The following is a 24,467-nucleotide window of genomic DNA, read 5'->3' on the forward strand; positions in this document are numbered from 1 at the left end:
AGAGCTGTCCTCTGACCTCCACAGGTGTTTTATGGTGCGCCTAACAAAAACCACACAAGTATCCCCACACTCATTCATACATACACACAAAAATATTTTTTCTTTTTAAAAAAATTTTTTATTGATTCTTTGTGAGTTTCACATCATTTACCCTAGTTCCACTCATCTCCTCGTCCCTTTGTATCCACCCTCTGCCCTGCAACCTCCCCCTGCAAAAGAAAGTAGAAAACAAAATAAACATAGATAACATCTCACTGTGGAAGCTGTAGTGTGTCACAGAGCATATCTTTTTGTCCACACATCTTTACTTGCAAATGTACATCGCAATGGGTCCTTGGTCTAATCTGAGGCCTCCATCGTCTGCTACACCATCAATTCTGGATCCTCACTGGTTATCCTGTCGCTGCCCTGTGCCCTGGAGATCCTGCAGCTTTGGGTCGACAGGACCAGCCTTTTTACATGCTCCAGCAGATCGTAGATGAGATTTTGGGATGGACCAATTCAAAGCCCTGGATCTAGGCCTGAGTAGTAGCTGAGTTGGTCAGCCTACCAGCTCTCCTGCACCTGCACCACCAGGTCAGCTCTCCAGGCAATGGCTAGCTCACCCAATGCTGCAGCTCACTCTCCCACTGTTGTGGTTGATTCATCTATGTCATCAGGGCCAGATCTCCTATGTTGCCCGGATGAGGTGCAGGGCCCGCTCTCCTGAGTGCTCCAGCTGGTGAGGGACAGGACCAGCTCTCCTACTCTCATAATCCTGGGCGCCAGCTCTCCTGACTGCCATAGGTGTTAAGCGGTGAGGAGGCAGAGGGCATCACTCTGGTGCCCAAGCCACCTCATGGCAGACAAATGGCAGACCGAGCTCTGTCACACCCCCATCACCAGGGCCAGCTGTACTGTGCAGGGCCCACTCTCCTGAGTGCTGCAGCCAGTAAGGGTTAGCGCCAGCTCTACACAGCCCTTGGCTATCAACATGGTCCCAGGAGGCTTCCCAGATCAGCAACTTTTGCATGGTCCTTAGTGGTAATATGAGCCAGGGACAATTGATACAGACTCAGACATGGCCCTCAGTGGCAGCATGGACTGAGACTCCACCATGGCCTCAGGTGGTAGGGCTGGCCACCCACAACAGGCTGTTCCTCTCCACTCTAGAGTCTCCACTTCCACCTCTCTCCATAATGCTCAAGCTCTTCCTCTCTCTCTTCCTTTCACATCTGTTCATCGTATACTTGCACATTGTAGTGGCTTCCATGGAGGGCAGACAGTATGGCAAGTGGGCCTCTGGGTGCCCTCTGCCCTCCCTTGCTGTGTGGTGTGGCTGTGGGTGGGCCTCTGTGTGTCTATAGCCCACCAATGCTGTGTGGTGGTGGGTTAGTGCCCCGGCCTGCGGGGGTTTGACTAAAGCTCAGGAGGAGATTCGCCTGTATGATAAAATAAAAAACAAGACACAAAGAAGGAGAGCAAGTCTAAACGCTGATCAAACTCTCAAACTTTATTAGTCAGGCAGCAGCTTTATAAGGCAGAAGACAGGGAAGCATATTGCTATGGTAACCCAGCTGTAGGCTAGCTCAAAACACAGGGAATTCCAGGCAGGGTCATAACATTCTGCCACACAGAATATCTGGCTCCATCTTTGTCCAGTCTAACTGCTAAACCATAACAGGGTTGCTCCATCTCTGTCTATTTTTAGTCTAACTGCCGACCCACAATAGGGCCAGTTAGTTTCTGGTGAAAGGCAAACTCTGGGAAAAACAGAAACTTAAAGGTGCAGGCTCTGACAAGATGGCTGACCATTGGCCATATGGCCTATTGTCCCCAACAGGTTGGACTCTGGGTGTCCTCCACTGAGTGTCATAAAGGCAGGTGGGTCTCTGGGTATCTTTCCTCACCCTCACCTTGTGGCACGGTGGGGGATGGATCTCTGGTTGTCTTCCTTTTCCTTTGCTTTGTTGCTTAGCAGCGGGTGGGACTCTGAGGTTGTTTTTTTGTTTTGTTTTGTTTTTAAGCTGCGAGTGGTGGCATAGCCCTTAATCTGGGCACTGGGGAGATGGAGTTAGGTGAATTCCTGGGGCTCAGTGAAATAAAACAATGTAATCATGTAATGTGAGAGCCTGAGAGACAACACCTGAGTCTGCCACTACAGTTACATGTGCACACACGCGCACACACACACACACACACACACACAGAGAGAGAGAGAGAGAGAGAGAGAGAGAGAGAGAGAGAGACTAAGGCAGAGAGACAGAGATGTGTGTATACACCCCCAACATATACATGTTTACCCACAAAATTAAAGGTAAAAGTGACTGGTGTCCTTGAATAATAAAGCCGTCATCTTTGAATATTTCCCCTGCTGTGCAGGGTCCATCTGCCTCCCTCAGGACTGTGGCTTTATAGCTTCCCCCATACTCTGTTACAGACAGGCCCAACTAGTAAACTAGTAAAAATTGTACCAGATGAGGGTACAATTCCCACACAGAATGAAGGGATCTTTTGGGGTACCTGGCGCACTGCTCTAACTCAATGCTAGAGCCTGCAGCCTGCCTTTCAGGTTATTGCTAGATTTCAGGCAATCTTTCTGAACAGTATGGAGGGTTTTGTTTTTGTGGGGTTTTGTTTTGTTTTTTATATGACTGACAAGTCTGACCAGGGTCCTTCCTCTGCCCCTAGCCCCACCTTAATAACTCTGATAACATGGCAACAAGTGAAATGTGGCAAATTCCACCCCCAACTCCCAGACACATCAGCTTCCTCTCTCTGGAACCATGGTCCTTGCCAGGCTTCTCCTTTAATACCTTAAGAAAGAGCTCAGCTGAGGTCATTTTTCAAATCCCCTGGGCCAGGTATATCCTTGGTGGCAACTCCCAGATGGCAGCGGGAGCTACCTCCCAACCTTATTGTGCCTAGCTGTTCCAGCCTGGCTGGTATAGAATCTCCCTGAGGGAAATGGCTGGCCGGTTTCATTGGAGTCCAGGCCAGACACAAAGCATGAAAACCAAAGCATGGAGGTGAGAAGGGCAGACCATGGCGTTCTTGGTTTTGGAGATCACTGGCTCTGCAAGGTAGAGTCTTGGCATCTTGGCTTCTCTCTGGGCACAAAGCCAGCCTAGCACCTGGCTGAGCCCTTCTGGGTTATTCCGGAAGCTTGGATGCCAAGCCAGGAGCCACACACCCAGAGTGCGGCGGGACTAATGTTCCCCTTTCTGAGTTTTGAGAACGATTTTGAATAGTCTTAAATTAACAGTCAACACTCAAGGTTTTGTTTGTTTGTTTTGTTTTGAGACAAGGTCACACTTTGCAGTACAGTTCGGATTGCCACTAGCTCATAGTTATGCACATCCATCTGCCCCCCCAAATGCTGGGATCAGAGGCCTGCGCCACCTCTGCTGGCAAGCACTCAGAATTCATCACCCAAGCCTCCAGTGCCTCATGGCAACCCTTTAGCCCAGGAGGGTAACACCAAGGGGTGGCGTTCTGAGGGATGGCCTGCTCCCTGGTCTTCTGTCCCGTCCTCCCCTGCAGCGCTCACCACCAATCTCCTGCAGGTGGGATCAGAAGGAACGACTGCAGGGCATGGCTTTGGCCCCTCCACCAGATGCCATCTCCACGGCTGGGATTCAATAATGTCCCTTTACTTGCAGAGCTCACAGGACAGTCCCCTCCTTGGGAAACCTCAGTTCTCCAGAAATCTAAATAAAACCCTTGAGGAGTGGATTGTCCACGGCATGTCCCGGTTCCCCTTCCACAGAGGCGCTCTCCAGAACACCCTCTTAGCTGTAGCGGGAGAACATGCTCCCCCCACTTTGTCATCTGCTCCATCTGACTCTGCTAGCCGATGACAAATCTGACGGTCATGTTCCTTTTCGATTTGGCTCCTGGAAAACTGAGCTTAAACTCTGAACTTGCTTCTACCCTCTCCTTTCTTCTTCCTCCCCTTCAGACTTTTTCCTGTGGTTGAATGTGAGTGGCTTCAAGCACCTGTGTGTGTGTGAAGGATGCTACATCCTACTCTTGTCACTCTTACTCCCCCTGAGAAGGATCTCTTTAAGAACCTGGGGTGAGGCTGGCAGCCGGCAAACTCCAGTGATCTTCCTTTGTCTGACCCCTGCCCTGTAGCACTGGGGTTACAGATGTGCCATGCAACACTTTTAAACACGATTCAACCTGGGTCCTCACACTTGTTCAGCAAGTACTCTCACTTGCTGAGCCATCTCCTTAACTTACCACCACCTTCTTATTTTATTGAGACAGCATCTCATTCTGTTACCTAAGCTGACTGGGAACTTGCCATCCTCTCGCCTCAGCTTCATAATTGGTGGGACCACAGGTGAGCACCACGAGCAGAAGAGGTACATTCTTCAGCCTCTGGTTTTCTGGCAACTCTCACCCCATTCCCATTGTCTCATTGACTTACATCTTCCTGCATAGGGGCCCATCTTTACCCAATAGCAGCTGGGATGTCTGGTGTGACCCTGCTCCACTCTATGGTAGCTATTTGTCCCAGAATGAGCTCCTGGCTCAAGGCCCATTAGATAAGAGTCATGGAAGATTCAACACCTTGAGATGATGGACCATAGAAGTCGAGGATCTGGACATCGGGTGGCTGCCATGCTCTTCTCCTTGAGGCCTGGGATGCAGAGAGTGCAGAAATCCTAGCTTCATCGTGGCCCTAAATGGGGCCTGACACACACACACACACACACACACACACACACACACACACACACACGCATGCATGCACGCACGTGCATGCGCTCTGCTGTCTTCTAATAACATACTCCTTGCTTTAACCCTTGTGTGGGCTTCAAATTATCCAATTTCTAAAGGCGAGCGACCACTCGCCTGCTCAGATCCCCTGGCTCCGGCCTCCCAGGGGTCTTCCTGCTCTTTCCTCCCCTTCTTGGTTACATCTTACATCGACAGCACCATCTACTGATCATCCAAATCTCTGAGGCCCCTTGTGCCCCAGGATCTATGCTCACACTGCTGCCTCTGCAGCGATTCCTCTTCCCTTTCCTGATCACTCTACAGGAAGCCCCGCCCACCAATAGCCCTCCCTTTCCTGTTGGTTCTCTTCCCCACATTTGTGGCTCTGGAGTTACTTGTGAATCTACTCAAGTGTGGGTGGTACCAGGTCGTACCTATGAGCCCAGGATCGTGCACAGCCTCATATACAGTGGGTGCTTGATAGATAACTATTGAATGAATAAATGTTCTCTAAACCTAGGAAGTCCTACCTTAACTTCAGGAAGAAGCCCTCTCTCTCTCTCTTTTTAACTCCCTCTTGCTGGCAAACACGTACCCCTAAGCCTTTCTAGGGTGAGCAGAAAGCAAATGCTCTGGTCTCTATCTGTGACCAGGAAGCCTCCCTGAACACTGGAGAAGCCGTGTCCAGACTTCCTGGGTAAAGTGACTGTGTGTGTGTGTGTGTGTGTGTGTGTGTGTGTGTGTGTGTGTATGTGTGTGTGTGTCTGTGTGGGTGTGTATGTCTGTGCGTGTGTTGCCTCAGCCTCATGGGAGCTTTGCAGCAGACTCAGGACAGCACAAACACCCCAGCAAAATGGAGAGTGAAGCTGTGTGCTGGGGACCAGGACAAATCATGGGAGACTCTGTGAGGTCCCCAGGTGGCTGACTCTAGGCCCACAGGGTTTGGTGTCCATTAGAGAACCAGAGGTGCCTGCAGGGTCTTTATCTCATTACATCCTGTGTGTGAAAGGCAGCTCCAGAGTTCTGCTGGCCCCGCCTTTCAGAGATGCTTGTATTATAGACAAAAACAAAAACAAAACCAAAACGGGAGAGGGAGAGCAAGAGCATTTGATCAGAACTACCCCAGGGGCGGCAGCAGTACAGCTTCCGGGAAGGAGATGCTCCTACAGGATTAAGTCGGCTTTGTGGGTTACCACTGGAGTCAGCGCTGCCCTCATGTGCCAATGCAGACTCTGGGTTTCCCTCCACAGCAGCGAACGCACAGATACTCCCCAGCTGACCACACGCAGGTGCTTCTGGGGGGGCAGCAGATGAGGGGGTCCATTCTGAGGTTTGCAAGCAGAGTGAATTGGTAATTAGTCTCTGTCGGGACAGAGGTGGAGGGTGGATTTCAGTGACAATAGTGTCTATTGGCTACCACCACCACTCTACCTCCCACCCCTATCCCTAGTCAGTAAGTGACAAGAAAAGCCTTCAAAACAAGACTTGTGGCCTGGAGCCCTCCAGACAGTCCTGCTCAGCTCATAGCCTCCTCTGCTCTGCCCAACAATGATAGCAATGGCCCTGAGAGGCCTCTAAGATAGAAAACAGGAAGGCAGGGAGCAAGAAAACAGGCCTTCTTCATTCATAGGCTTCCCAAGCTGAAGGGGAGGTAGGGGAAAAAGGCAGAAGACAGACCAGGCCAAAGGCTGTGGTCACGGGGAAGGGCGGGTGAAGCCCTGCTGGACTGCTGCCTCTGAGAACAGCAGTGGGATGATGTGAGCACCAGGATCCATCTAGGGCCAGGCAGGGGTGGGAGGCTGTCAGGTGAGTGCCTCAGTTCCTCCCTCAGCCAGGGCTGAGGAAAGACCGACCACACTGGACTGCCTTGAAGTCATGAGGAGTAGGACGGTCCCGCAAGGGTGTCGGGGGCTCCAAAGGACCTCTGCTGGGAGGCCCTGGCATATGCCTTTGACTCGGGCAGCCCATGGGACAGATATGACCCTTCAGGAGGACATTCTTCTGGCTACAGGAGCCTGGAAGTAGCTGTCGCCTGTGGCTGAAGGGGCGATTAGGGACGGATTCCCACTGTTCCCTAGTGGCGTTGCCAAGGGACCATGAGAGAGCCTGACACCTCCCCTGAGTTTCTATTGTTTCACATCCTTAAGAGCTCTCACTTTTGGACCCGCTCCTACTATGATGCAATCCGAAGGCCGTCAGCAGAGCCAAGCAGATTAGCACCGTACACTCCGAACCTCAAATGTGCCACTACCTTCTGTAAGCACTCAGCCTCAGATATGGCAGCGGAACACAGGTAATACAGTCCTATTGGTGCCAGGCCACCTTTCCCTTGTCTCACAGAAGCTAACACGAGGCCACCAACTGGCTAGTGACACAAGGCTGGGCTTCAGCTTCCACCCCCACACTTATAGCTCCTCTGCATAGCATCTATGTCCTAGACAGAGGTCCTAGGACAGTCAGACACACCTCACTTCTCCCTTCAGTGGAAGGAAGGGAGACTCTAGAATGGGGAAGGAGTCTATTTTTGAGGCCCGGCAGAAAATTACAGTGACTGAGTCTGAACCTTCCTAGGTGTGGAAGACCACAGGGTGTGGCTTGGGGTGTAGCTGCCAAGTTAGACCTCCTCTGTGCCTGGTTGCCCACTGACTCTGGGAAGATGGCTTTGTTTCTCTGGAGTGTTGTCAGCTGGAAAGGGGACATTGTGGCTGGAGAGAAGACACAGTGCAGGTGCAGCCTGGCCACCCAGTGCCTGCTGGGGTCATGGCAGGGTCAGGGCCTCCTGAGGCTGACTCCTTGCTGCTGGCAACAGACACACTGCTGCTGGCTGCTCTTTACTGCTGAGAGCCAACGTATAAAATGCTAATGCAGAAGGGAAGGCAGCCAGGCACTGTGACAAAGCTCACATCCCATCTGTTCTTCCCTCCCCTTGCTTCAAGCTGGGCACCAGAACCACTCCCTGGCTACTTCTGGCTGAGTAAACTGATGCCTGAACACACACACACACACACACACACACACACACACACACACACACACACACCCTGTTACACTGCAGGAAATAGCCAGCCAGCCTGCTCTGTTTGGCATACCAGAGGGGAAGCTGTCCTGGTTGGCACTGACTGGAGCTGACCCTGTTGGGCTTTCAGCCACCTTACATTTTCCTCACCTGGGGAGCTGGTTTGCATATGAGTCACCGGCCTCCTACACACACAATCCCTGCCAGGCTCATGCCTTCATCCAGGGGAAAAGGGAGTGTGACAGGGAGAAATGTGACTCACCGTGCTCTGAGCCACTGTTGTGCTGGCTCCAGGCTCCCACTGCCCAGCCTAGGAAAGGTGTTTAACTCTCAGTAGCACACACACACAGACACACCTACATACCATCATCACACACAGACACACATATGCACACACAGCATTTTCTAATCTCACTAATACACTACAGCTCAAGAGAAACAAAATGCTAAAAGGATACTAAGAACACCAGCATGACTATTTCACTAGATGGCCACAGGACGTGCCGCCATTTTGTTCATTATTATTATAGCAGGCATGGTGATGCACACCTGTAATCCTAGCACTCAGGAGACTGAGGCAGGAGGATTCTAGTTCCAGGCCAGCTAGGTTAGCTACACAAGTCCACCCAGGCAACACAGTGAGATTCTGCCTCAAAGAAGTTATACTAAAAATAATCTGCGCATTGGCTACTCTGGCTGGCAGGTAGTTCTGGGTGTGAGTGGCAACTGCTGAGAAAGTGGGATCCATCCACCACTAGCATAGACACCTATGTTCAAAAGCAATATCCTGAAAGTTCCTCGAGGATGTATGTGCACTCACACACGATGGGGCATTGTGGTACCCAACACAGGTGCCAGAAGAGGCTTCTGGGAGTGGAGGAGAGGGACCACCCTATGGTAGATATTTTAAAAGCTGTAGCCTAGAGAAGTTTAATAAGTCCAGCACTGGGAAGGTGGCTCGACACAAGCACTGAGGGCCAGAGTGCTCAGATCTTCAGAACTCCAGTAGATGCCAGCTGGGCAGAGTGGCCTCTTTTAATCTCAGTTGGAGAGTGAAAACAGAATCCCTGGAGCAAGCTAGCTAGTTAGTGAGCATTAGCCGGGTTTATTGAGACACCCTGCCTCAATAACTAAGATGAAGAGTGATCAAAGAAGATACCCACACATTCGCAAACATGTACCCATACATATGAGAGAACAACAACAGAAAAGTCGTCTGTGGTCCAAGGTCCAAAGACACAGAGGCAGCAAGCAGGAAACGCCAGGCTATTTTCAAGGTGTATCCTTCATGAAGCCTCTGCATCTCCCCCACATTACTTTCTTTTAAAATAAAATAACTGGGACATAGGTGAAGGCTCTGTGGTAACGGTGCTTGCTGCCACACCTGAGTCCAACATGCTGGAAAGAGGGAACAGACTCCTGTAAGTTATTCTTTTACTTTTACATGTGTGCATGTGAGAGGGGGTGGGGGGGTATAGATCTAAGTAAATGCAATTTAAAGAAAAAGAATTTAAAGTAGGGCTGGAGAGATGGCGCCGCAGTTAAGAGCACTGTTTGCTCTTCTGGAGGATGTGGGGTTGGGTCCCAGCGCCCATGTGGCAGTCCACTGTAACTCTAGTCCCAGGGGATGCAATGCCCTACTCTTGCCTGTGTGGGCACTGGACACATGCGGTACACAGACATGCATGCAGTCAAAACACCTGTATATATAGCTGTTTTAAAAAATAACATAGAGACATCTGCTAATACAAACATCTACTACAGTGGTGAATTTAGACAAAGGATTCAGTTGTCTTATCTGTAGACAGGGATCAAGATAGTCCACCTTGCCCTCCCGGCTCTTCTCTTCCTGTCCTCGTCAGCTCAGTTTTCCCTTTCCTCAATCCCCCGTCCCACCCTGGTCCAGAGAGGCTGGACTTCTCTATCCATTCCATAGGATGGGTGGGTGTCCCCCAGCCCCAGCATGCGCCCCCACCCCCTGTCATGAATGAAGAATATGACATGATTGTGCTGGGCACTGGACTGTCAGAATGTATCCTGTCAGGTATAATGTCAGTGAATGAAAAGAAGGTTCTTCACATTAATCAGGACGAGCACTATGAAGGAGAAAGTGTATCTATAGCATTGCAGGACGGTTTATACAAAGATTTAAATTATCAGGAGAACCACCAGCATCAATGGGAGAGGAAGAGACCGGCCAGTGGTCAGTTGATGAAGATGCTGCTACACACAGAGGCCACTCCCTATATGGAATTCAAAGTGACTGAAGGGGGCTTTGTCTATGAGGGAGGTTCCTTCCACCGAAGCAGAAGCCCTGGCATCTAGCTTAGTGGGACTGTTTCGGAAACGCCACTTCAGGAACGTCCTAGTTTCTGTTGCCAACTTGGATGAAAAAGTCCTAGAACTTTTGAGGAGATTGATCCTGAGAAGACCTCCATGAGAGATGTGTACAAGAAGTTTGCTTTGGGTCGGTCAAGATGTTATAGACTTTACTGGCCACTCACTTGCACTGTACAGAACAGATGACTACTTAGATCAGCCGTGCTGTGATATCATTAATAGAATTACACTTCACAGTGAGCCCATACCTTTATCTGCTCTATGGCCTGGGAGAATTGTCACAATGTTGAATAAACCAATAGAAGAAATCATTGTGCAAAATGGAAAAGAGGTTGGTGTAAAATCTGAAGGAGAGAATGCTCGCCGTAAGCAGCTCATCTGTGATTCTAGTTATGTGTAAGATCAGTTGAAAAATGGGGCCAGGTAATGAGAGTAATCTTTATCCTTAGCCTCCCTATCACCATACCAACGACGCCAACCTGGGCCAGACCATCATCCCCAGAACAAGTCAACCGCAAGTCAGATAGCTATGTTTGCACACTCTCCTTTGCACATAACGTGGCAGCACAGGGCAAGTATATTACTATTGTAAGCACATTTGTGGAGACCAAGGAACCAGAGAGAGAAATCAGATCCACCTTGGGGCTCTTGGAGCCAACTGAAGAGAAATTTGTCATCACCAGTGACCTCTTTGTACGTAAGGATTTGGGAATAGAAAGCCAGATCTTTATTCCCCTTGCCTATGATGCTGCCACTCACTTTGAGACAACCTGTGATGACATTAAAGATATCTACAAGAGGATGACAGGGTCTGAGTCTGACTTTGAAGAAATGAAGTGCGAGAAGAGTGACGTTTATGGAGGAGACTGGCAGCAGTACAGATTATGTAATTAGGACAAACTTACAATTTGGCAAATAATGTATATTGTATGAAAACAATATTGTAAGGCCTGCTTTAATGATCAAAATGGAGACCGAAGAGTGCGGCACCCGTGGATACTCCTGCCCTGCGCATTTCTAATGTCACATATTAACTTGTTTCCATGGACTGACTAGTCAGACTCGGTTGGTTCTGTTCAGTTGAACCAGACTGGACTCCTTCTAGTGAAGGAACTGTTCTGAACAAAAATTGATAGAGAACTTGATACAGTGCTTGTGCCTTTGGTTTTGTTTTTGGTTTTTGGTTCCCCCCCCCCTTTTTTTTTGAGACAGGGTTTCTCTGTGTAGTCCTGTCTGTCCTGGACTCATTCTGTAGACCAGGCTGGCCTGAAACTCACAAAGATCTGCCTGCCTCTGCCTCTGTGATTCTGTGACTCTGCTCAAGAGCTGGATCCATCCAATTTATACCATGTTGATACTGGAGTCTAAAGTGAATATTCTTTGGCTTGGGAAACATTCAAAGTCTTCAACATTTTGTTATGTCAAGTACTACAGCAGGGCCCAAATAGTAGAGTGACGTGTTTTGTTTATAGTGGTTGTAACTTTTACCCAAAGTTCAGACTGAGGAGTTGGAGGAAGCCAGTGTGTGGTTTTTTAACCTACTACAATTGCTGAGAAATGGGAAAGGAACCTTACAGTAAAGCAGGTAAAATATAGAACCACCTTATCCCAGGTATGGCTTCTTCAATGGACCAAGCTGCAATGCAGTATTGATTTGATAGAGCCTCAATTTCAATGGTGTCTGTCTCAAAATGGCTCCAAGTGATTTCTGTACTGCAAAATAAAGCCAAACTCCATCTCCTTGTTTGTAGCAGGGACTGGAGGTCTCTGAGCCCTTAGTAATGGTGTTGTCCACAATATGGTTTGTCCTCAGTAACATTTGCCAGAGGTCAACTGCACATAAGGAGAAAACAGTCAGTCACATCTAGTGAAATTTGAGAACAATGGCTCTGAGTTGCCAAGAGTGAGAGACACAAGAAGGCTCTTTTAAAATTATATTTTAAGGGCTGGAGAGATGACTCAGAGGTTAAGAGCACTGGCTGCTCTTGCAAAGGTCCTGAGTTCAATTCCCAGCAACCACATGGTGGCTCATAACCATCTATAAGGAGATCTGGTGGCCTCTTCTGGCCTGCAGGAGTTATATGCAGGTAGAACACTGTATATGTAATAAATAAATAAAACTTTTAAAAATTACATTTTAATTATTATTACTTTTGTGTGTGCATGTGTGCCCCCTCTTCAAACCAGCACAAGCCAGCACACACACACACACACACGCACACATACACAAATGAGAGCGAGAGAGAGACAGAGAGAGAGAGAGAGAGACAGAAAGAGAGACAGAGAGAGAGGGCGCAAGAGCCCCTGGGAGTTGGTTTTCTACCTCTATCATTAAAGTCCAGGTTAGTGGTGGGGGTCTATAACTCAGGTTATCAGGCTTGGTGGCAAGCTGATGTTCATCCCAAGACAGCGAGATTTGCAAATGCTTGTTAGGCCTTAATAATGAAGTGTGTCTTAAGCCACAACACATGTCCACATTACTTTTCAATTTCTGTAGATCCCAAATTGATGGAGCTTCTCTTTCACTATAATGCAATAACGTTGTCTGGGCTCCAAACAAATGTGGCTTTCTATAGGCTGTTGCCCCCCCCCCCCCATTGTCCCATCCACTTTGAGCAATCCGGTTCTCTCACCCATCGGATTCATTCACATAGGAAAAACTACCTGCACCGCCGCCAGCTCCCTCCACGCTTGCCATGCCTTTCCACTTCTGTTCACCTTCTTTTCAGGAGACCATCCACAGCTTCCACTGTGTGCCACATAGTGGTGCTGACTCTAATCCTCTGCAATTCCCATTGCACATGTGCCCACCCTAGCAGGGCCAAACTTGAGCACCAGAACTAGAGGCTAGAGTGCTTGCAGCACCAAGGAGGCCCTGCGCTCCAACCCCAGTGTACAGATCCCCAGTACACTGGGGAAGAGAGGATCACCTACCTGCCTAGCAGGTAGTGTAAGAGCTGTAACAGACATTAGACTCCAAGGCGAGCCTATTTTTGATAGCCTGGATTCCTGTTCGACGTGACTCTAGAGCCTTGGAAACAATGTTCCGGAATAGAAGGTGGTGTCAGTAGGCTGAGCATCAATTTTGCCCAAAGGACGCTTTAATCGGCCTAGAGGTGAGGCGTGGCCTGGTGATTAGGCAAAGACCTCTTCCTGGCTTCCTAGCAGTCTTCAGCCGGCTACTTACTCCAGCTCGGCTCTGAGCTTCACTAGGAGCTCCCTCCGCCACTCAAGAGTGAAACAGCCCCTGCGGTCGACTGTAATTAAGCATCCACTCAGCCCGGACGAGCTTGGCACCTGCATCTGCCGACAGGATCCGGGCTCCCGAGGCACCTGCGCTCCGCGTGGCCGCCCCGCCCGCCCTGCCTGCGCGCACGCGCATCTCCCCCCAGCCCCCCAAGCGGTGCCTCTGTAACAGATGGAGCAATCATTCTCGTCTTTCCGCCAGAAGGCCCTCGCTGCTCCAGGGACCGCGCGGCGGTTGTAAGACACATAATTAGATACGTCAGCGGACAATGCGGCGGATTAGTCGGGGAGGACTGTCGATTGGAGTCTTCCCCGCCAACAGGCACGTGGCGGTCACCAGCAAGGATTCCCCCTTTCCACCCCGCCCCGCCACCCCGGGAGCCCGGATGATTGACAGAGCCCTTCGTGGTGACTGGTACCCAGCGGAGAGTCAGCGCTCAGTGCAGGACCAAAGGTGATGGTCTCAACCGTTCGCCCTCTAGACCCACGTGGGCGTGAGCCAGGATACCCACGGGAACGGGGTCTACTCTGTTCTATATCCATGACTCGGGTTACCTCCCCCGGCTCTAACAGGAACCCGAAGGACCTGCAGCTCGGTGCTGCAGAACGACCACGCTGCAGGGAGCTGCACATCCGAGCTGAGAGTGCAAGGCTATCTCCAACCAGGCACTAGACTTGGAAGGTCGCCCCTCTTCTGTGTCAAGGGTGCTTTCTGCGTCTCTGGGGCGTGCGTGCGAGGCCAGCGCTGGAGCCAGCCGAGCTTGGGAAGCCCGCAGCCTCGCTTAGGGTGTCTAGGATAACCCCGGATGGCGGGGAATGGGAGGGCAGAAGAGGCCAAGGCAGATAAGAGGTGAGAGGGCAAGCTTGTGCAGCTACAAAGGCAGGAGGGAGAAAGGGAACTCAGATCCGGTCAGGGACAGTCATACACTGCAGTGCTGCCTGGGAAGAGCGCAGGGGTGCGGGTGTGGGGAGTCTTGGCACAATGGGGCATCCAGAACCCGCCTGCCTGGCAGAGGCTACGCCTGGCTCTAGCACCGCCCAGTGGCTTGCCTCAGAACACTCAGAAGGGGGAAGGCAAGGAGTGACAGCTGGAGACTGCCTACTTACAATGACAGGGTTCTCTCTTTGCTCCCACCCTGGCCCCCTCTCTGGGAGTGGAAACCTAATTTAACTGTGCACATGCCAGAAGCAGGCTCTACCACGAGGGCCCATAGGACTATCTACAACAGTGCTTCTCATCATGTGGGTCGCGACCCCTTTGGGGTCAAATGACCCTTTCACAGGGGACATATATCAGGTATCCTGCATATCAAGATATTTACATTATGATTCAAAACGGTAGTAAAATTACAGTTATGAATGAGCAGCGGAATGATTTCATAGTTGGGGGTCATCACACATGAAGAACTGTATTAAAGGGTCGCAGCATTAGGAAGGTCGAGAACCACTGCTCTACAAGGCGAAACGAAAGGGGTGGGTTTGATATTCGTCACTTACTCTCCCACTATGTCCCCCATCCTCCACCTACCGAGTTGCTGACTCTGTCCCAAGAGGCCATATGTCCATCTCAACAGCCAAACCACAAAGGAATCTGTTTACCTGCGCTGGTCTAGTCTGAGGAGTTTGCTGGATTGGACAAATCAGCTCTTGTAATCAGAAAAGAGGGAGCTGTGGGGGGCTGCTAGCAGCTCTCATGGCTGAGAGAAGCATCTACGTGGGTTATGTCTACACTGAGCATGTTGGAGCAGTGACCAGACAACCCAGGAGTTTGGTCAGGCAAGATGCTCCAGAGTCCCATTCTACTGCTGAACGTCTCAAGACTGTTGGCGTTCCAATTGTAGCCTGCTCTTCTCTGGAGTCCACCCCAAGACTTCACTGATGTCCAAAACCGCAGACAGGACTGAACCTGTACATGTTTCTCCCCCACCCCACCCCCACCTATGATTAAAATTATTATCAGTCAGACACAATAAGAGAAACAACAATAAAATAGACCAGCTGTAACAGTACTCTGCAATCCAAGTTCTGTGCATGGTGTTTCTCCTGCTCTGAGCGTCCTGATGTGCTACAGGTCTTAGGAACATCATGGTTGGCTTTCTTCACGAGTTTTCTTCTTCACATAAGGAAGCGCACTGCAGCTTCTCTGTGGGACTTCCTGCATCATAACTCTCATGTTTTGGGGTCATTATTAAGTAAAATAAGGGTCACTTGAAACTCAGCAAGGCAAGACAACAGCAGATGTGAGCGCTACGGAGCTGCAAAGTGACCGACAGCAGGCCACACACACAGCAGGACAAAGCAGAGTACAGAATCTATCACAGACTCAGCAGCTTGAGACTTAGAACTCGGGGATTCTCTGTTAATGTCTTCAGACTGAGGCTGACTACAGTAGGGAAGCAAATCCCAGGGCAACTCGGGATAAAGGACTATCTACTGTACTTCGGGTGAAGGAGGCAGACAATAGGCTTAGGGTCCACACTGATGGAGATGGGTGGAAGGGAGGTGGGGAGCCCTAGGCAGAAATGTGCCACCTTAAGAGTGACACCACATAAGGACTCCCAGGGTTCACCTCTCTCATATCAGGCCCATTTCCAAGACTCCCCAGTGCCTGAGCACATTCCCTGGTGTGATGTCTTCAGTACGTGGATTCTTCTAACTTCTCTCCTCCCTGAGCTGTGTGCAAGACCAACTCCAGGTCCCCTTTGTGGCTTTCCTTGATGTCTCACCCTTTTCATCTACCAAAGGCCTAAGCCCGCCTGCCCTTCACTTTCCAGCTTAAATCTGTGAGAGCAGGAATTTAATGAACTCGGCTCCTGTCCCCTTAGGTGCCCCTGCTGAACCTGAGGAGACATACTTGCTTTCAGAAACACTGAGAAGCAGGGGCATCTCCCTCACGCGTATCCCGGGATTGCTTTTGTTCCAATGGGGATGCAGCTATGAAGCTACATTTTGAAAGGTTCTTCAGTGTCAAGAGAAAGTAACTACAACTTCATATTAAGAGATGAAGTGCCAGGCTTGTCAGCACACCATCTGTAATCCCAGCACACAGGAGGCAGAGGCAGGAGGATCTCAGTGAGTTTGAGATCCTGTCAGCTCCAGAACAGACAGCACTACAAAGAGAGAGCCTGTCTCAAAACCAACCAAAAACAAAAAGATAAAAAGAAGTAAAATTTACATAGTGCAGGAACCCAATGCTATTTAAACAGTGTGATGATTCCCCCCCCCCCCCAATAGGAGACTGGAAAAAAAATGCTGAGAAGGCAACTGGTTCTCAGGTACAATTTTTCTGAAAACCCAATGATATGTTCAGTTTAAACCTTTGTATGAAAAGACGGCTTCTGATTGGTAGTTAGGCTGGGTATTTGCAAAGCTGGCACCAGTACCGTCTGTACCCACAGTTCCATTTTGTCTTTTCCTAATTTAACCGTGCACAAGTCTGAAACCACAGCTCTGGAGCCCAATGCACCAGGGGACAGCCTGGGAGGAACTTATCCTCGGCTCCCATCTCCCCAGCTTCCCTGGTCCTGGGTCACTGTGATGGTGTCCACCCACACCACGCAGAGAGGAGACTTTGCAGGTTCCCTGCTAGGTGACCACCCACTTAGAGATACACAGGTAGAGAATGCTGGGAGTCAGGGTTGGGGGGACCATGGCAGGAACAGACAAAACATAAGTGCTGATTGGGCCAGGAGAGGAGGGCTCCTGACCCAGCTGATCAGCTTGATCTTCCTGATTAGAGTGCTGGCAGCGACACGCACTGAACACAGAACCAAGGCGTATGGAACAGACATGAACAGATGGCTTTGTCATGGGAGCTAGGGGCATCTGCAGAATTAACAGCCGTCCAGGATTTGAGGCCAGTGCTCACAGAAGCCACCTGGTCTTCTAGCTTTTTGGTTTCTCTTTCAACAAGTGTTATATGAAAATATTCTATGGACAGGCACTGTGTAATTGCATCGAGAGACGCAATGTAAGATAAGGAAGGGGCAGCATATGGCTCTGAGTCCCAGTTGAGAGCAGCAAGTACACAGCATAAAGTGTTTGTTCTTCAGGGTCAAGGAGAGGAACAGGGAGCTAACATTCTGTGGGAAGTGGTAGTTGAAGAAGTCAGGGGACTGGTTTTCAGAAGCCTTCTAAGGCTTGGTAGGAGCATCAGTACTTCAGGTGCCTGGTTGGGAGAACCATAAAGATCATCATTTAGTGGTTCCTGCTGATACTGGTCCTGAATGAACACACCAAGAACAGTGGGGGGAATGTTCCCCAGGACACGGCTTCAAAGACACCAGTGTGACACCGAGATCCTTTCACAGCGGTTCAGGAAGACAGCAACCCCAGCACCTCGCCCAGCATAACGTTCCCAGGGAGGTGAATCCTTTCCCTTTCTTCTGTGGTTTGCAAAGGAAGTTCGTGGGCAACCAATTCCACAGCCCCCTTTCTCTGGCTTATCTTCTTATGACTGGAGAGCAGCCTCCCTTATCTCAGAAACAAATGGTTTCCCCAGGAGCGGAAACCAGCCATCATTTATCTGCCTGACACGTGTTTCCCTGTTTGTTTTCCAGCCTTGAGACAGGAGTTGTGTCAACCGTAGATGGCTGTGCCCCAGTCACTTGAGAGACATGAATCAATTTCCCAGCTGCATTTATCACTCACTGCTTTAAATCAAGTCTAATCAATGCTTCCTTCACTTGCTATGGGCTGAAAAACTAGAGAGCATGCTCAGAAGACAGGCAGGCCCGGCTCTGATCGCTTCCACCTGGGAGTTACACGTTAAACCCTCACCAAACACTCGGAGATGTGTTTGTGAAACGCAACGTGAATTTACCTGATATGCAATGACATTACATGACAGGGCATGTTATTTAGGGAGATCTCTACAACATAAAATCTTTTGCAATTAACATTTCTGAAAATATGATGTGTTTTTAGTTTCATTCCTTTTTTTTTTTTTTTTTTAGTAATATCTGTTCTCATCATTATGTAAGTGGATGTCCAGTTACTTTTTATAAAATATAACAAAATAAAGGGGTCCATGTTTTAAAAATAATTTAATAAACTTTTATAACTAATAGCTCCCTCTGGTACACAGTAACAGAATCTGTTTCCCACAAGGAAAGTGTATTTTCTATTGGCAGGTGTGAAAACCACCCAGCAGCTGCCAACATATTCAGCATGTTGTAGGGAGCAGCCTTGTGCTAGTGAAAGACAATACCATCCAGGTTACAGCATCAATGCCCTACCATGCCCACAGCAAGACTCTTTAAGGATACTGGGACAGACAGAACACCAGAAGGCCAATCTGTGATGATGGGGAGGCAGAGGACAAGGCATTACTGACTCACAGATATAATTAATATTTCTACCGAACCTGCTGAACTTGCAGACTTAGATCACCAGCCAGGTCATTTCACAGTGCTGACTCCCCCACAGCAACCTGTTGTTAGGTAGCTACATGGAGCCTTGCTTAGCTTGGGAAAGTCAAGCAACAAGGATGAGCCCTCAGGCTGGTTTAACTCACCAACTTCATCATGTGTTTTGAGCACCGAGTCTCCCAGGCCTACAAGATAAGGAACAAACATACAGATAAGGTCTGCATGTTTTGTTACAGTCGCAGCCACTGTCTTGGGGATTCCATTGCTGTGAAAACACCATGACCACAGCAACTTTCACAAACAGTTTCGGAGGTTTAGGCCATTACTCACCACTCATGGTGAGAAGTATGGTGGTGTGCAGGCTGACATGGTGCTGGAGGAGGAGTCATGAGTGCTACATCTGGATCCACAGGCAGCAGCAGGAGAGACGGTGTGCCACAGTGGACATGGGTTGGGCATGGGAGACCTCAAAGCCTGCCCCCACAGTGACATACTTCCTCCAACAAAGCCACGCCTACTCTAACAAGGCCACGTGTTCTAATAGTATCACTCTCTATGGGCCAAGTACTCAAAACACACGAGTCTACGGGGGCCATTCCTGTTCAAACCACACACACATATTGCATATATGACAGAAGCCGCTTAAGATTGATTGTATCACCAGGCTGGGCCTGGTGGCACAGGCCTGTAATAATTCCTGTACTTGTGAGGCTATCACTGGGAGATGCTAAGTTCCAAGTCAGCCTAGACTGCAAACTTCAAAAACCAAACCCAAGAGACTCTACTTGATGATACCACAGTTACCATAATTTCAGTAAGACAACTGATTCTATGATGTGTACACACTGAATGACAAAATAACTCAATGGTGTATTTCTCAAAACACATCTTCCTTGTTAGGTGACCGATCACTATACATTCAGTCCTATTCTGAAGATGAAAAGGGTTGGAGCTTTGACATTTCCCTCCAGGGCAGGTCACCCCCGAGCACTGGGATTCCGTGTCTTTCTTTCTTTTTTTTTTTTTAAAGATTTATTTATTTATCATGTATACAGTGTTCTGCCTGTATGCACACTTGCACATCAGAAGAGGGCACCAGATCTCATTATAGGTAGTTGTGAGCCACCATGTGGTTGCTGGGAATTGAACTCAGGACCTTCGGAAGAACAGCCAGTGCTCTTAACCTCTGAGCCATCTCTCCAGCCCCGGGATTCCATGTCTTATCAATTTCTTTGAGTCAATGTGACTGGGAGTCACCGTGGTCTCCTCTGGTTCTTTCCCTAACTTGCCTTTTCTGCTGCTATCGAGCATTTCTGGGAAAGTCCTGTGGTTACAGGAGGTCCCTAAAGTTGTCAGCAAGCTGTTTAGCCTAAACCCCCAAAAGGCAGCCTCCTTTGAGGGGTGTTCTGGGCTGCAGGTGTGGCACAATAGTGTTCTCAGCCATTTTTTTTAAAAGGCCAGGTGGTGTGATACTTGAGCTTTAAGCCTCATGGACAAAGGGAGGGTAAAGGGAATGCTACGCACTAAACTCAGAGTCTGAAGCTGCGGCCCTCATGCATGTCACCTCTAATACTCATGAGAGAGTTCACAGGGCCTGTAGCTTTAATTCTGTCAGAGGATTATGTTTGCATATCTTTAGGGAAGGAAGTTTTTCCAAGACAATTCTCACTGAAGTCAATCCTGCCCCAGACTCCTGGGGACAGGAATTGGTGAAAGGAAGCAAATGTCCACAGCTTTAAACATTTAGACGAGAGAGGATTTGTTCAACGTGCAGTTAAACGGATCCAAAGCCTTTTGAAAGTGGCCTCAGGTAATGTGCTGCTGAGGAGAACTGCATTCGCACTGGTCACAGAAATTCTGCAGCTCCCTGAGGAGCCTGCGAAAAGGCTCCAACACACCCAAAGCAAGCTGTTACAGTGTTTAGGAGTTAACACGCATATCAAACGGCACAGTCACCCCCAACTAACATGTTAATACAACTGGAATTTATATTAGAAATACAAATTCTTGCAGCCTTTCAAATCCAAAGGAAAGGGAACCATACAGTCTTGGAATAAAAAGTGCTGAGATGAACACGTATCGGGTTTCGTTTCATTTCCACCCAAAGCAAATCGGTTTATTTCACTTGTTCATTTACCTACCATGTGTCTCTGGAGCACACAGAATACAGCAGTGGTGTTCACAAGGAACAAGACCTGACCAGCCCTACTGCCCCGGCAACTGACCTGCAAGCTGGGAAACACACAGAATACACTAACTGTGATCCCACTTCCACTAAGACGGAGGCAGAGGGAGCAGCATAAGCAAAGAGGAAAATGGGAGCATGTGTGAAGCCATCATTTCTCAAGACAATGGGCATCAGGTGATGCAAGACAGGAAAGAGACCAGGTGAGCTCTAAGAGTGCCCCACTGTGTGAGAGAGACAATTCAGGTAAAGCCCTGTGAGGTGTGGCCATCAGCAGATAGGCTGTCTCTGATGGCAAGAAAGCCAAAGAGCGGGCAAGTGTGGTAATTTGAATGAAAGGTTCCCAATCTTATGTTTTGAGCATTTCCTTCCCACTTGTGGCAGTATTTTGACATCTGTGGAGCCTTTGCAGGGGGCCTGGCTGGAGGAAGCATGTCCCTAGGGGTAGGCCTTTGTTATTGGTGCTTACTGGTTTTCTCTGCTTGCCATCGTGTGAACAAGCCACCCTTGAAATTTCCCACCTTCACAGATGGAACCATTCCCTCCCTGTCCCTCTCCCACCAGAAAAGACTGAAAGCTCTTTGCAATTATGAGCCAAAATGAATCTTTCCTTCCTAAGTTACTTATGCCAGGGGTTTGGTCACAGCTATGCAAAAAAGGAGTAGGGTGCAAAGGCTGACAGACACACATGCACAGGCAGACTGAGAAACGGTTTTCAGGAATAAAAACACCAGGCAATAATGGGCCCTAGAATGGACAAATACAGAAGACAGATTTAAACCAGTACAAGCCATCTAGCTGAATCCCTAACGAAAGATAAAAAACATAAATAAATTTTTGTAGGGATACAAACCCAACACCCAGCAAGATAAAACCCGGAGTTTGGCAGATGATCAAAGGTGATAAAGCAAAAATGCAGGAAAATGACTCATAGTGAGAACTTGAATCCAAACTTTATAAAGAACTCTTAAACCCCAAAGTGAGAAAAGTACTCTTTAAAAATACCAAAAGATTTGGGCACTTCAGGAGGACATTGGAGTAACAAGTATGTGAAAAGAGGCTCAGCAGAGTAGATCTTAAATCAGTAAGCATAAGCCAGATCTCACCCCACACCTGCTGAGATGGTACTAAGACTGCTGATAAAATGACTCAGTGGGTAAGGGTGCTTGACACCAAGCCTGACGGCCTAAGTTCAGTCCCTGGAATCCACATAGTGGAAGGCAAGAACTGACTTCTGAAGGCTGTCCTCTGACTGCCTCAGGCACGCACACACGCACACCCAATAACTAAATAACCAAATGTAAAAAGGTGAAAACACCAAATAGCATTGAGCAATGGAGAGAATGGAGACCCTTACCCACTGCTGGCATGCACTGGTCCATCCAAGCTATGAGGGAAAACAACTACACAACCTGGTAAAATGTTAAGCATATCCCTAACACGTACTCAAGACACACCACACTGACACTTACCTAGGGAGGAGAGAGCATATGTGCACACAGAGACCTGTTCCCAAATGCTCACAATAATTTTATTAATAGTCAAAACACCACAGTAACTCAAATGCCCGTCAGTGGGTAAATGGACAAATTTATACAAAGAAATGGTCTCCACACTGAGAAGATGACACAAAGGACTTGACATTAGCACACACATCAGTCTCGCTAGTTATGTGCAGTGAAATGAGCCCAATCAAAGAGCACACTGCACACTTTATGTACAATGCAGGCAATGCAAGCTACTGGGCTATAACACAGATGAGCAGTGGTTGCTCAGGGAACACAGGTGGGTGGCCTCTGGCCCAAAGAAGGGACAGCTGGAGATGATGGGGAAATTGATTACCCTGACTGATTGCAGTGATCGTCTCACCTGGTGTATTCACCTGTTAGTACTTCTCACAATGCACACTGCAAATGTGAGTACTACCTGTCAGGTGTCTACAGCAGTGGTTCTCAACCTGTGAGTCATAGCCATTTTGGGGTCACATATTAGATATCCTGCATTTCACATATTTACATTATAATTCATAACAGCAAAATTACAGTTATAAAGTAGCAATGAAATAATTTTATAGTTTTTATGGTGTTAAAGGGTCACAGCACTAGGAAGGTTGAGAACCACTGGTCTAGGGCTCTACATAGTACCTAGAAGAGAAGAACTGGGGTCTTCATTTTTAAGTACTACTAACACCTTGGAAAGAATACTTTAGGACTTTATTTTTCAAGTTGCAAAATAAAAAATTCAAAAGGTTTTAAATGTTTGTTCACTGAAAAGCAATGTGCTATTTCCACACAGAAAAAGTACAATGAACATCAGAAATTCCATTTCTATATGAAAGCACAGCTGACCTAGTTCCATGAGCCAATCACTTGAGTCCATCACGGTGCACCTGTCCCTTCTCCTCTCCATCCTGTATACTGCTGTGGCTCCCAGCACTTACACCATGAGGTGTGGAAACCCGAAGCATGGTCCTCAGTTTGTCCTCAACCTCCTCTGTTAGATGATCATGGTAAGAGGCCAGCGGCTGCCCTTGACTGACTGTGCATCCCTGGCTGGCCCGGTTTCTGCAGGGGCCACTATCTCCAATCTCCTCTATCAGAGGAGCCCGGGAAGAGGCCAGTGGTTGCCCGTGACTGACTGCACATCCCTGGCTGGCCAGGTTTCTGCAGGGGCCACTATCCCTGATGAGCAGGGCACTGTCCTCTTCCAAAAGGGGGGCTTGCAGAGAAGTGAGCAGCGAGGGCTGGGTCCCAACGAGCTCCTCTTCCTCTGACGCTGAGTCTTCTGTGCCAGACGATGAGGTGCTGTCCGAGTCACTGAGCTCAGGACTGGAATGTGAAGGCTGCTGTGTGGGACTGCACTGGGCTACTTTTCTGGCAGTTTCTTCCTCTTGGACAAGAAGTGCGGCGGCTTCCAGTTCTAGCAGCTCGAAGCCCAGCTGGGCCTTACTGAGGGAGACTGATTTCAAGGCTTCTGCGAGGGCAGCCAACTTTTTGGACCTTAAAAATTATATTAAGAAGAAAAATTAGGTCTGCTCATTAATCAGACTGATGACAACAGGATATAAGACATCACAAAGTTGGCACCCTCACATAGGACCGGGACAAACTCCAAGCAGGTCACAGATGTAAGTGTGAGAACAAGAGAAGGCAGAAAAGGAAGCGTGGGTTCTCTCTGTGACTTCAAAATGAGGAAAGCCTTTCTACCACTCACAGGACACAAGCTATGGTTTTGAAAACCAGAATTCTCAGACAGGAGAACCCAACAGAGAAATGGGCAAATGACAGGGCAGATGCTGGAGCCTTAGTGCTGGTTACTGCAGCTGGACTCTCACCACTGTGCACTTTACATAAAGTGCAGCTGTACAAGAGCATGCAGTCCGAATGACATCTGGTCTAGAACCATCTATGTGAATCTGTATTTTTTCCAGGAAAATTTTTTCACTTAAAAATTTCTATGCTCAGCCGGGAGTGGTGGCACAAACCTTTAATCCCAGCACTTGGGAGGCAGAGGCAGGAGGATCTCCATGAGTTTGAGGAGAGCCTGATTTATAAAGCTAGTCCAGGAGAGTCAAGGCTACCCAGAGAAACCCTGTCTCTCGAAA

General features: G+C 48.7%; 1 protein-coding gene and 1 pseudogene across 1 annotated transcript in view; one reads left to right on the forward strand and one right to left on the reverse strand.

Annotated features, from left to right (window-relative positions):
* The first annotated feature begins 9,706 nt into the window (after positions 1-9,706).
* Positions 9,707-10,957, forward strand: LOC127196995 (rab GDP dissociation inhibitor beta-like; annotated as a pseudogene).
* A 12,271-nt stretch (positions 10,958-23,228) lies between these two features.
* The window catches only part of Shq1 (SHQ1, H/ACA ribonucleoprotein assembly factor), a 110,780-nt gene continuing 109,541 nt past the window's right edge, over positions 23,229-24,467 (reverse strand). The window contains exon 11 of the mRNA XM_051154995.1: positions 23,229-23,862. Within this exon, the coding sequence (XP_051010952.1) occupies positions 23,229-23,862 (634 nt within the window). The remainder of the gene's footprint in view (positions 23,863-24,467) is intronic.

The sequence above is a fragment of the Acomys russatus genome, chromosome 13 (assembly GCF_903995435.1).
Source record: "Acomys russatus chromosome 13, mAcoRus1.1, whole genome shotgun sequence".
In the NCBI taxonomy this organism is placed as follows: domain Eukaryota; kingdom Metazoa; phylum Chordata; class Mammalia; order Rodentia; family Muridae; genus Acomys; species Acomys russatus.